The sequence below is a fragment of the Mastigoproctus giganteus genome, chromosome 3, assembly GCF_048544385.1.
Source record: "Mastigoproctus giganteus isolate SK-2022 chromosome 3, ASM4854438v1, whole genome shotgun sequence".
Taxonomy (NCBI): domain Eukaryota; kingdom Metazoa; phylum Arthropoda; class Arachnida; order Uropygi; family Thelyphonidae; genus Mastigoproctus; species Mastigoproctus giganteus.
In genome coordinates, this window is record NC_143577.1 from 76101840 (window position 1) to 76116605 (window position 14766).

Consider the following 14766-nt stretch of genomic DNA (forward strand, 5'->3'; position numbering starts at 1 on the left):
ACTCCTGTTTTTTGCCGCCTTTTTTTTTAACTTTCTTATTCCAAAGGTGTTTTTCCTTCTGCATGGAAATTTGCTCATATCCAGCCAGTTCCTAAAAAGGGTGACAAATCCCTCCCATCCAATTATTGTCCCATGCAATTACTTCTACTCTTTCTAAAGTAATGGAGAAATCAGTTAACCGCCAACTCTTAAACTACCTAGAAACCTTCTGTCTGATCAACGACCACAAGTATGGATTCAGTCAGTGTAGATCCACTGGTGATATTCTGGCTTATGTTATCCATTTATGGACAAATTCAATGGAAAAGTTCGGTGAAACACAAGTAGTTGCTCTTGACATCTCAAAGACTTTCAATTGTGTTTGGCATAAAGGTCTTCTAAACAAGTGTCCATCTTATTGTTTGCCAACTGTTTTTTGTAATTGGTTATCCAGTTTTCTCTCTGATCGCTCACTGAGGGTGATGGTAGATGGCTCTTTGTCTTCTAACTTCTCCACTAATGCTGGTGTTCCCAAAGTTTAGTTCTTTTCCCCACTCTTTTCCTCTTGTATATTAATGACCTTCTTTCATTGACTGGAAATCCTATCCATAGTTTTTCTGATGATAGCACATTGCATTCCACTTTCCATTTTGAAATATCTTGTCCTGCTCAATTAGCTTCCACTTCTAGAATACTCGCTACCAATTCCTTAAATGCCGATCTCCAGTGGGTCAAAGACAACTTAGTTGATTTCAATCCTTCTAAAACTCAGTCTTGTCTTATATCTCACAAAAAGGATTCCTCTGCCCCTATGCTTATCTTTGGTAACACTCCGATTTCTAGGCAAAATTATATATCTCTTTTGGGGATTACCCTGACTTCTAATCGCTCTTGGCACAAGCACATTACAAATATTGCCTCCTCTGCATCTAAAAAACTTGTTTTCTCTTTCGCTCTCAGCATTACTTTTCTTCCAAACAGCTGTTCACTCTGTACAAATTGCAAATTCGTTCTACCCTGGAATATTGTTCCCACATCTGGGGTTGTGCTCCCAAAACTTCTCTCGGGCTTCTAAATTCCATTCAGAAGAGGGCAGTTAGGTTAATTAATGACTCCTCTCTAACAGAGTCTCTCCACTCTGTCTCATAGATGTACTGTTTCTGCTGCATGCCTTTTCTGCAGATATTTCCATGGGCACTGTTCTTCTGAATTGGCTTCTATAATTCCCACTCTCTCTTTCAAAACAGTCCAAACACGTGCTGCCACCAGCCAACACCTATTTACTGTCCAACTTCAAACTCACAGAACCAACTTTTCGTCTTCCTCTCTTATTCATTCAACTGCCGTTTTCTGGAACAACCTTCCTTCATACGTATTTCCTGAATATTACAGTCTACAGAAGTTCAAGTCTAATGTCAACAAGTATCTTCTTTCGTCTTCTCAACCTCCAACCCAGGCACGGTACTAAGTACTATAGGTTCTAATACCTCTTGTGTTTGGGGTTTTCATAAAAAAAAAAAAAAAAAACTTCTGTATAAACTAAAATGAATGTGAAGTTTTCTGTCTAGTAACTTGATCTAGTAACAAAATTCTCATTTTGTTACTAGATCAAGTAAACTTTGATGAAAGGATGTATGTTAAATATGTATGGGCACAGTAAGCTATACACTGGGCAAAAAAATTGCAAATTAGATACTGATGTGTGGTAAGAAAAAGGGAACACCTAGAACACTGAAAAAGAGAAGAATAAAACTTCAAACTGCAAAACACACATCTATAAAAAGTCTTTTAATAAAAGTAATTTCACTGTTGTGGAGAATGAAAAGGATTTTATCAAAAGAAAAATAAGAGGCCATTTATATTAGAAAATGATTTAATCACACGATAAATAAAAATAATATGGAGATATTTGAGTTTGGACACCATTTATAATCACTTTGCAATAATTGTGTCAACATGGAGTGGTAGTTGGCTTAGTTGTTTATGATGTCAATACCTGAAATGTATTTAGGCATGTATGTATTGACATCAGTGTGCAGAAATATATTTAGGCAAGCAGGTAGGTATGTATGTATGTACGTATTGATATCAGTGTGCTGAAATGTATTTAAGCAATTATATATTGCATTGCAGGCTGTACACTGTTCTTTCTCTCTTGTATGGAATGTTAATGTACGTGATTAAGGAATTGGCAAAGGTACTGAAGCATAATGCTAAAAAAAAAAAGTTTTATTACTGTAATGCAGTTATGTGGATAATTCACTTTCTCTTGGTGAATAACAATATTTTTCAAAAAACAATTCATTATGAATAGTGCACAATATTTTCCTTGCTTGAACTTAGAATGATCAGAAGATTTCTGTTTCGCAAAACCTTTTGTAAGTGTATTGTTGCTGCCAGTGATGATTTTCCCTTACCTTTCCTTTCCCTTTTGTGCAGTGTGGTTTAAAATGACATGGGTCACAAGACACAACCTGTGCCATTTCCAATTCAGATTGTTGATAGTTATAATGGAACATGGGCATGCCTTTTGTGTGCCTTAGATCTTCTGATAATCTTGAAGAATTGATAGCATTAAGTTACATAAAACCATTGTTGCCAACTCCATTTGCTAAATATAAAATGTTTACTGTTTATTATTATGATATCAAAACAGTGCCCCTGTTGTATATTATCATTAATACAAGCTGTGGCTATTAAATAATGAAACTGTTGCAATAAAATAAGTGTAATGAAATATTTTGTACTTTATGAGTTATTCCTTTCAAAATAATTGTCTCAGGCTTGCACATGCTGTTCGATAAATTTCTTACAAGTATAGAAACATTTCTGGAGGTCATCTTCTGGCTCTTTTAACAGTTTTTGGTTGTTTTTTTTTTTTTTTTTTTCTGAATGTCTTCAGTGTACTGAAAATGGGTTCCCTTAAGCATACTTTTTTGGTTTAGGAAAGAGAAAAAAGCCACAAAGGGCTTGGTCTGGTGAGTAGGGTGCACAGGGATTTGTGTTTTGGCCAGAAAACTGGAGAGAGAGAGAGAGAGAGAGAGAGAGAGAGAGAGAGAGAGAGAGAGAGAGAGAGAGAGAGAGAGAATGCATTGTGTGCTGGAGCATTGTCTCAATGGACCATCTAACCATCCTTCAATTCCTTCATTCAATCATCCTTCCACAATTTGTGGAAGGATGATTGAATCTTTGAATTTCTTCATGCAGCATTGTCAGAACTACAATGTAGCGTATTTGATTGACAGTCTGATTTGGTGAGACATATTCAGCCATAAATCCTTTAATATTGAAGAAAACAAAAAGAATGGTTTTGATTTTGGTGTTCTCCTTTTTTGAGGCGGGGGGTTGACTTCCATTGCATTGACTGTCTTTTAGTTTCAGGGTTGTACTGGAACAGCCAATTTTCTAAAATTTGTCTGTTTCTTTGTCCATATTGAGATCTGATGCTTAAACAACAGTCACTTCTAATCAATGTCTTTACCCAGTCCACAATTTCATAAGTTTTCATGGGTGCCAGATGTCTTGGTTGTTCATTGTCTTCCACATTCTTCCTTCCTTCTAAAAATCTTTTATGCCATTTAAACACTCCAGCTCTTGACATAGTACAGTCGGTCCTCGTATAACACGTGTTTACATTACACGAATTCGATCATACACGATTTATAAATAGGGGAATGTTATCTTATATAGCACGAACCGAATTCGCTTATGCACGATTCGCCTTTATATTTACAAGAAATGGCAGTCAAATACGAAATCACCCCAACCGAACGCAACACGATAGGAATGAAGAAGATTCTGAAAATGTATTTATGTTTTATATCAGTGAAGGGGAAACACATTTCACCATAATAACGTAAAAACTAACACAATTCCAGCTATCGGTATACAGGCATACCTCGAATAACGAATAGGATGCGTTCCACGAAATTACTTCGTTAAGCGAAACTTCGTTTTCAGAGGTAAAAATACTATGGCCAGAATAGGGATACGTTCCTACGTAAAGAAAATGAAAAGCTTTTTTTTTCGAACAAAGAAAAGTTTTATTAAATAAACAGTCAACTTACATACAAAGTGAAATCACATTTTAAAATATGAGTCTAAAGTTGATTGTTTATGCTTTTTTCCTCTCATTTAACAATTGCCTATACGGAGTTATTGCATTTAACACTGATCACTTAACAATAACACTTCTTCCTAAATCAGGATCATTTTCACTAAAAAAAATTCATTTAAGCACCTTTTTAAATCTTTGGTTGTTAACACTTTTTCGGCAGGAACTTCTTTAACTTCGTCTTCATTATCTTTGTCTTCGTTGCTAACAAGGTTTTCTAAATCTTCCACTGAAAGACCATCATCTTCTGCATTCAATAAATTCCTAACATCCTCTTCATCGACATTTTCGAAACCTATTGATTGAGCCATCTGGATAACTTCATTTCTAATTTCTTGGATGTTATTTTCTTCTTCTAGTACAACTTCTGGTCATATTTTGCGCCAAACTCCATTTAAGCATTTCTTAGTGACTTCTTTCCAAGAACTATCAATGTTTTCAATTGCGATTTTAATGGTGTAGTTTTTCCAAAAAGTTTTAACTGTCATTTCCTCTTTATCCTCTAGTTCAGTTAAACTGCTTAATGTTCGACGCAGATAATAAGCTTTAAATGATGCTATTACTCCCTGATCCAATGGTTGAATCAGGGAAGTTGTGTTTGCTAGAAGAAACACAACTTTGACAGGAATGCATGTGTCCAACGTGTTAAGATCAGTAGGATGTCCCAGAGCTTTTTCTTCAAAGTTGTTTTTTTTTTTGACAATACCGTTTTACTTCAGGACAAAAGTGGTTAACAAACCAATCAGTAAATAACTCCTTGGTAACCCACGCTTTTCTATTTGCTTTCCATATTACAGGTAAATTCATTTTTATGATACCTTTTAACGCCCTCGGATTTTCTGAATGGTAAACTATTAATTTATAATCGCCAGAGGCATTTGATCAAAAGGGTAACGTTAAACGGTCTTTGGCTGCTTTGAACCCAGCAACTGATTTTTCTTCAATAGAAATGAAGCTTTTTGTTGGTAGCCGTTTCCAGAACAAACCGCTTTCGTCAACATTGAACACTAAATTTGGAAAATTTTCACGTTCAATTATTTCCTTTAGTTTTTCTGGAAACTTATTTGCAGCTTCTCCTGTTAATTTTACACTATGAATCCTGGCCCGTTTTTTAAATTTCTCAAACCAACCACGAGAAGCCCCAAAGGTTTCCGTAATTTCTTCAGTTTGTTTAGATTTCATGTGATTAAACTGGAATATTTTTTTATGTTAAATGGGGCTTGAAATTGCCGACTTCGTTATATCGAAGCTTCGTTATCAGAGGTAACGTTAACCGAGGTATGCCTGTAATCGCAAATGCAATTAGATGGAGTTTACTTACCAGTTTATAACAGATTCCACTAGCAGAAACGCAACTGGAAATTGTTTTTATTGTTTTATGGTAGTAACCCCCAGAAATGTGCTTTAGCAAAATGTGAGGTGTTAATAGCGTATCTCGGCCTTTACCGTGTTGTTTATTCAGTTGCTATAAGCGTGCAGCTTTGTTTATGTGTATTAAGGGTGCTTCCTCGTTTTGTAATTGTGCTTTATTCCCAAAAAATGAGTAAAATGCTTAAAAGGTGTGAAAAGGAAGCGTCCTGGTGAAGACACTACAGATTCAGAGAGAAAAAGAAAAACAATATCGATAAACAGAGGTGGACTGGATCAAAAATTCTTACCTGGGAAAATTTATAGTGGCCTCATACTACAGTTTATGGCCAAAATCACACCGGGATTTCCCGGGTAAGGCTTATGGCCAGTCCGCCTCTGTCGATAGAGAAAAAAAATATGAAATTGTGAAACGCTTTGAGCGAAATGAAAGACCATGTGATATATTGCGCATGCTACAGACCTAAATGAGGCAACGCCGAGAATTACAAAGAATGCGGAGAAAATAAAAACAACTTTCATTGCGGGAACAGCTCAAAGTGTAATTAAAATCCATTAGATTAAGACACAAGAATTGGAAGAGATGGAATGGCTGTCATCTGTTTGGATAGAAAATCAAACAAAAAACAAGTTTGCTTACGATAGAAGCAAAAGCAGTAGCAATATTTTATTACGTAATAAAATACGTAAGCATTTTATTACGACTTACGTATTATAAAATACATAAGTATTTTATTACGACTATTTTATTTAATATAATAAATTTTTTAAGAATAAAATACGTATTTTATTCGTAAAAATACTTTTTTATAATATAATAAAAATAAATATTTTTTATTATTTATTGTATAATAAAAAAATATTATATTATTTTTTATAACGATTAAAATTACCCGATTATTTATTGTATTTGGTAATGTTTTGGTTCCAAATGTGTGTTCAATCTTGGGTGGTCGGCACCTAACCCCACTTTTCCCATAGGGACTGTTGTTTATATTGCACAATTTTGCATTGCATGAGAGTTTCTAGGAACACAACTATCGTGCTATACGAGGACAGACTGTATCTTCTCCATGAACCTGATGTAACAACTCATAACTTTCAGTTGGTGTTTTCTTTATTTTTGCAAAAAAATTGACATTGATTCATTGTTCATTTCTTTTGTTTGTCATTTTTCTGGCAAACTGCAAAGTAACAAAAACCTGTCTCACTGCAAGGTCAACTGCTGTTCCTTTTTTCACAGGTGGCACTTGATGTGGAGCAGCTGCACGTGCAATCTCTTTATTTAATAGTCACTTCTTGTTTATTACAGGGGCACTGTTTTGTTATCATAGAACCAGGAACACCAATGCCGATTAATTGGGAATATGTAAAACTATTCATTTAAAATTTTATTAAAACCGTTCAAAGATGTAGGTATCTCTTTTGATTCTAAATCAAAAGAGACCGTTATCACTTAAATGCTTTATACCATGATTGCATTACTACTGCAGTTACTACTGAAAGTGATGTAGTATGGCCTAAGGTACTAATGTGCTTTGAAACCAACAATAACTGCTAAAGATGAACAGTCGGATTTATTTTCTAATGTTTTGGTTGGCTTGTGATTGAAATGAATTACATTTTTTGTATATTGTACTTTTCTCTCTCTCTCTCTCTCTCTAGCATAAGCATGTATTTATCTACTTATTTCTATTTTGATTATATTTCAGGAATGGGCAGATTATGATGAAAATGCAAAAACTTCTGTCGGTATATATGAATTGGAATACAGGTTTGTGAAAGTGTGATTTGAAATTTCCCTTGATGACACCTGATACTTTTTTTTCTAAATTGGCAGCGTTTTCTCCAGAAGTCATTTGATGGTAAATTTTTATGTTATTAAAATATTTAAATGTTATTTGATGTTATTTTTCCATTGTTTTTAAAAGTTGCTATAATTTCCTCATTTTCAATTTGTTTGGAATTCAAGAAATCTTTAATTTTAAAAAGACAATTAAGATTATGATGTGTTAATTTCTTTTCATATACTGTGTATTGGCAACAGTATTAATAAACATATTGTTTATATGCCAATATTAAACAAAAATTAATATTAAATCTAGTTCAGCCTATGACTTTTGGTACTTTTAAATCTTTTTGATTCTAGGAGCCCAGACAAGCTACCAACCGGTATTGGATTATCAGTTTCTTTTGGCATTGCATTCTTTTTCACCAAAGAAAATCCTGTTAATTGATATCAGTTTCAGTTTTTACATATATAGTACACATTATTATATCTGAAAAAAGAGAAAACATGACTATTTTATAAATCTTTTGGGGGAAAAAAAAAAAACCTGTTTTAAATGTGTATAGAAAGCGGTGTAGTTGCTAGTAAGATTACTATGTCTTCTGTGCATTATAGTCTTTTTGACATTGTGAGATTTTTATATCACAACACAATTATATATGAAGTAAAATGGCCTTTTTCCTTATTTGCATTTTTAAACATTTCAAGTTATTCGGCAGACTTTGTCAAATTTATTTTGCCACTATTATTGTGGACAATGATACTTTTTTTAAGAAAAAATGTCCTTCCCCTTTCTCACTAGTCTTCTTACTTATTGCTATCTTATGCATTGTATATGCTTGAGCATACTTGAAGGGTGTATGGAAAAGAGACTCTCCTTTCCACAGATTTCCTTCTTGGTCTAATTATAAAATAAAATTAACCATTTCATAAATTAAAAAAAATTCTGAAATTATAAAATAGCAAATTCTATATTGGCCTTTCCAGAATTATGAATAGGACTTCCTTGTTCTCTCTCTCTCTGATTTTTGTAGCCATCAGTATTTAAATTAGTAAATACTGATTGTATTAACTAGTTTTAATACTACTAATGATTTTATGCTTGATAGTATTTACTAGTAAATTCAGTGGTTTTAATGCTCACAGAAAAACAAACTTTGCTTTTATTTTTAAGTTGTCTTGGTATTGCTGTGCTTTTAAACAAATGGTATTGTCAAAAGGTTAATCTGTCATTTATTTAAAAAACGAGACATTGCTATGACTTGAACTTGGATGGTAGTGCAATACTAAGGCAACTCATAGTAAGGAATGAAATTCCTTCTGATGACTGTTTAAAAATAGTGCAGTGCCAAAGCGGTTCATAGCAAAGTTCATTCTGATGTTAGCATCAAAACTATTGCATTTGCTAGCCAGTTTAAATTCTGCCACCCACAGAAATGAGAGGGGGGCAGATGGGAAAATTCTCCCACTGTTTTGTTGGAATAACATTGTCAGGGTTTCAGAAGTATATCCACAAAGTATCTGTCAAAATGTTACTTCACTTAAGTTTTTTTCATTTGAAAAATGAGATGGAATTTGTGGGCTCAGAGAACAGCAAGATCCATGCAAGAAAGGACAAATTTTAGAAATCATATTTGTTAATTATGAATCAGGCAAGATAAGTAGCCTTTTGATATAATTAGAAATTCTTAATAATGTTTTGTATAACTTATATTTAATTTTACACTGTTGTGCAAAATTTAAAGACCAGTCAGATTTTCACATGTAGCTTCTCATAGGAGTGTCCTGGATATGGGAAAAGCATACCAAAGGAACCTCATGAGGTACAGAAATGATGAAGGAATCAACACCGACACAACAATGGAAACAAAACGGTACAGAGGGACTTTATTCAAAAATAGCAACATAGCACTGGCTGCCATGATACAGATGCATCACTGCCAAAGATGGAACTAAGGGAAGAGGTGGTTCTCAGTAGGAGATATGGCCACCCCTAATGTTGATGCAGGCTTTGCACTGCCTGTCCATACTTAGAACAATGTTGTTGATAAGTTCTTGCAGTAACATCGTCCATTCCTCTGTCAGTGCCATCTTCAGCTGGTGAACATTTTCTGGTGGGTGTGGATGTGCCGCTAGGCGTCTCCCCAGAGCGTCCATGTATTCGATGGGATTTAGATTGGCGGAATGGGCAGGCCAATCCATACAAACAATGTCCTCACTTTCCAAAAGCATATCAATAGCTGCAGTGCAATGTGGTGTGGCATTATCATCCATAAACATGAACTTGGGGCCAATGGCACCTCGGAACAGACGCACATGGGGGAAGGATTACCTCAGTACAGTAGCATGGACTGGTTACAGTACCGTCTCCCAGTATCTGGAGTTGTGTATGTCAATCCAAGATAACGTCTCCCCAGACGAGAACACCTTGACTGCCATATCGATCCCTTTTGGTGATGTTTGCGGGGTGATACCGTGTGCCAACCTCTCGCCAGATAAGCTGATGTCCAGAATCACTGCTGAGACTGAATCTACTCTCATCAGTAAAGAGTACCTTAAGTAACTTTTTGTGGTTGTAACCATTAGAAATAGTGTTGGTCCTTAAGTTTTGCACACTAGTGTACTATAATATATTATGAGTAAAAATTCATCCAAAAGGTGCTCTAGTTTAAATTGCTTCTATTCAGTATTAAGAATAGAAAGTGCTTCTAATTATATGAACCAATTCATTTATAACATTCTTTCTGATATGAGACCTCATTCATATGAAAACATATGATCCTTCCACAGTGGCCGTGATTTCAGTTACATTTACCAATTAAATTCAACTCCTATATTCACAAGATTTGGAATAAAGTGGTCTTGAAGTACTTTCAAATATTGGGCAGTACTTGCTGCCATGGAAGATGGGTTGAACAGTGCTAGCAGAATGAACTTACCACACCATGCAATTTTTTGGATGCAACAGCATTTCCGTTACTGCATGAGCATTTTCTGTGGCCCAGACATACATTATCTTTTACATACCCATTAAGGCAGGAGTTCTTTGTTTATGAATAACTGTTGAACTATCTTCAAACTTGTCTGAAATAAACCATTAATGATGCAGCATCAGCCAAATAAAAAAAAAAAAACTTCTTTTGGAATGAGCAGCAGCCTGGAAAAGGAGATGCTGAGGATTTCGAGGACTGCTGGGAATCATCATGGAACAAGTAAATACAGGCAGTTCTCACTTTACGAGTTCCTGGGTTTACGAGTTTTTTTTTTTTTTTCAAAGTATCAAGTATCAACAAAATCGAAAATATTAACATTAATTGCAGAAAATGAATGTTAAACATTTATAAATACTGCATTTCAAACCTCGTGTGTAGCTATACAATACAGTGTACCCAGCTTTAAGATATTAATCTGTTCCAGAGACACCATCGTATCGTAATGTAAACCCAATAATACATTGGTTTTTGGCAATTCGTTCCACAACCTTGGAAGCTGAAATTTTTGCTGTATAACTCTCTAAAAGGTCGTTTTTATAGTGCAAATTGTATTAGTACTAATCCAAATCAATAAAGTGCATTACACTTTCATCATTATCACACGTTCTGTTATAAGAACCAATTTTGAATGCCTTTGTGACATTTTTTCTAAGGCACATTTCTGGAGGTCACGACCAAAAAACAATTGCACTTTCTGGTTTATTAGGCTTTTCTGTTACTGCAAGCAATTATAAACGGGTAGTAAACTCTATGTTATTGCATTTGCGAAAATACCGATAGCTAGAATTGTGTGGGTTTTTTTTTGCGTTATTATGGTGAAATGTGTTTCCCCTTTACTGAAATCTTCGATCGTATAAAAAACATAAATAAATTTTCAGAATCTTCTCTTCATTCCTTTGTTTTTTTTAAAGCTTGTGAACTTGTTACTCTACGCAAATCATGTTAGTTGCAATTTGTGCTTTCCGTTAAAAAATGCTTATGCATCTATTGAAATTTATAAAGAAAATAGAAGATTATCTTGGAAACAAATGCCTCTTGAAGCATTTATGAAGAAGACGACTCCTTGTGCAACAAACCAACAAGTGCCAAGCCAGTAATAAGTGATCAACGAGTGTGCATTTAGTCGATGATGAAGAATAAACATTCTTTAAAATTTGCAAGTCATAAATAATTTCTTATTATAATTTGCTTGATTTACAGGCTACATTTTAATTTCTTTGGATAAATCAATCATTGTTTAAACATAAATTAATTAGATAACTAATTTCATTGTTGAGAACGTAACCCCTATTTTTAACATTGTCTATGGGATTTAATTCCTGCTTTATGAGCATGCGCTAGGAACGAATTAACTCAGAGTCGAGAATTACCTGTACATGGGATGTGCTAGGGTAACTAAGAGTAAGAATAGGTGCATGTATACTTGCATGTACACCAAATTTTGGGATATCTTTGCGACTTACACATGGCGATTACTAATAGTCCCACCATTGTTGAAGGTGCAAGCAGAGGATTTGGTTGTTGCAGAATGACTGGACTTCGTTGAAAGTCAGTTCACTTGACTCAGGCGTCACCTAAATATCAGCTTTTTAGATTCCCAGATAGCGAGTCCAGCTTGGCATACCTGAGAGAATGTCTGTGACAGTTTGGTGGTACTATTGTGATTGGACAGGCCTGTTTTGTTGCTTTGGACTTTGTCCATTGTTTTCATCAGTGGAACCATGAATGCAGCTAACTATTGGTGACACCTTGAATAATTCTGCCTTATTTGCATCATAGCAGTTCTTTGGAACCATATTTTTATCAGCATGACAATACTCACAAAGCATGGTCAGAAACTATGATTTGAGGAGAAAAATTTGGTGAACCTGCCATTTACAGCCTAGGTCTGAATCTACCTAAAAATGTTTGAGATATTTCAGAATAACAGTTGAGAGCTAGAACTAAAACTTTTTAGTTCAAGCAAAGGACTAGCTACGACCATACAGGAGTGGAACAAGGTTTCCATCCCCACCACTTTCCACCCAGAGGGTTATTGATGTTGTTGAAGCCCCATGAGTCATATTTTATATTAAAATTTTTCTTGTATTTGTTAAATTTATTAAAGATATTTTTATTATTGTGCCATTATTTAGTATATATGAATTCATAATTAACAAATAATATTAAGCCAAAGTACTGAATGCCAACTTGCCAAAAAAATCAAATGTGACAAGTGAACTTTTTTTTAACAGGTGTACACCATGCATTCTTGTTCCAGAATGTGAGGAAACAATAAACATCAGTTTGTGTTAAGATGCATTAAATAAAAAAAAAATATATATATGTTTCTGTTTATATTCTATATGGCTACTACAGTTAGCATAATTTCCAATTTCATTATAACTGACATGTCAACATATATGACCCTAATCAGCCATAATAATAATTAAAAGTACAGAGTTCATTTGAATCCGGATGTCAACAGGTGAAAAATCTGTGTCTGAGGAAATCCAGATGCTTGGTAACCCTACATGTAGTATTATGGGAAATTGATGTGCAGTCTTTTAAAAACATTATGCAGATACTGTCAATGTAATTACTAAAATGAACCTAGATGGATAAAATTTTTAAATGGGAATATTTTTAATGGGAAAATAATTAAACATAGGACTATTTTTGGGGCCAAAATAATTTAAACTTTATAGGCTAACCACATATATATATGCAAGATAAACCACAATCATCAGTCCTGTTTTTTGCTGCTTTCCTTGTTATAAATGCTGCTATGCTATTTGCATTTTTTTTAATAATTTGCATCCTTTGTTTAATGTGTTACATTACACACACAACAACAATATGTATAATGTAGCTAAAAGAAATAAATTTTAATATTGAGTATTATGCAATGGTTGTCATTTTTAAATCTGGAAAATCCTAGCACCAGTGGTTGTGCAGCCCAGGGTTTCTAGATTGGAGAGTCTGGCCTTTTTTTTTAATGAACTGAAGATAATTATGAGGACATCATGAAAATAATGAGATTATTTTGTCTTGAGTGTAGTGTGTATAATTGTACAGAACACCTAACCTGAAATCCAAGATTTTATGGCTGTTGGTATTAAAATCTGAAAATAAACTTTTTATCTCATTCTTTTTAGATCTGTTTTATTTCTTCTTTTGCTATACAGACTGTTCTGTAAAATGATAGCCATACTTTAGGTGGTTTTTATTTAGGTGATTTTGGGCTAAAAATGTCACATGAATGTTTATCCCATTCTTAGGAATTTCAGACCTATGAGCATTTTTTTCCCTGCTCCTACTTCTTCTGACCCTGTCTAAACATCAGATCAGTTTATTTTATCAGTTATAGCACTTTCAGTCAGTCAAGTCAGGTTGAGGAACATCTGACTGTAACTTATTACAATTTCTTAGATAACAAACACTCTTAATAATGCCTGAAGAGGAATGTCTTATATTGGAAGTGGCAGTTTTTTTCTCTAAAAAACATGAAGGTGTACTCCCTTGCATCAATCAGCAAGGTAATAGAATATCTGAATTAGCACTGTCCAAATCACTGTATTGGTTGTGTAATCCACAAGCCTGGCTACCATGGTCACTAAATCTGATGCCCCTTGATTTCTTCCTAGGGGGCACATGAACTTTTTGTAGTAAAAGTTTTAGACAGGGGAAGAATGTTTGTATTGAATCATAGATCTGTCTACTTATTTACAGAGAAATGCTGAAAGTATTATAAAGGCAAAGTTTGGACACATGCAAGGCTGGCCATTTTGTTTAGCATTTGGCATAACTGAAATGTGATATAATGGTGATATTAATGTAAAATTACTAATTATGCTGTATAAGAAATTATTTGCACCTACTATTATCTACTGTAAACAGTATCAGAAATGCTTATGAATTCCTATGTTTTACTTTTCATTTAACTACTTTTTAATAGCAACCATGTGTATAAATGCTCTTATCTCAATTACACTTGAAAATGAGAAACAAATTTGTATAACAGTTTTGTCTTAGAATCACCTAGTTAGTAATCTCCTGAAGTATAGCTATTCATATTGAGTAATGAAATAAATAAAATTGCACATATATGAATTGCATACAAGTTTACAAAAAATATTTTATGGAAATCTTATCTAAATGAGTCACTGAACTGCTGATAATTGTAACTATTTACATTAATTAAATCATCAGTATTCTCCTGTTATAGTTCATACATAATTTTTAGTAACCCAATCAAAAAGTTTTTTTTAAAAATTATTTGTCTTTATTTTTAGAGATAGAATAATTCTAACCTACACCATATTCTTCTCTGCACTTATATTTTTTACAAAAACTTTGGCTACTACTTTTTGTTACACATTTTTTTGCAAGTAGTTTAATTTGTTCTTTTAGTGACATGGTGTGCAGGTAAATCAAAATGGAGAATACCAAAAAATCTAAGCACTTCAGCTGTGTAGAGCAAAATCTGAAGGCTGTTTTTGTCACCCACATGGTTGTGTGAAGTTGATGTAATAAGAATAATA

The 14766-nt window shown here is 33.9% G+C and overlaps 1 protein-coding gene across 2 annotated transcripts in view; it reads left to right on the forward strand.

Annotated features, from left to right (window-relative positions):
* Positions 1–14766, forward strand: part of LOC150088092 (CXXC motif containing zinc binding protein) — a 209712-nt gene that overhangs the window by 98689 nt on the left and 96257 nt on the right. Inside the window, exons 7-8 of one of the 2 annotated variants that reach the window (XM_090369334.1) lie at positions 7174–7326; positions 12478–13255. In XM_090369334.1, the coding sequence (XP_090225460.1) occupies positions 7174–7251 (78 nt within the window). In that variant the 3' untranslated portion in view covers positions 7252–7326; positions 12478–13255. Of the gene's footprint in view, positions 1–7173; positions 7327–12477; positions 13256–14766 lie in introns of those variants that run through there. The other variant, XM_090369335.1, reaches the window with a different exon arrangement.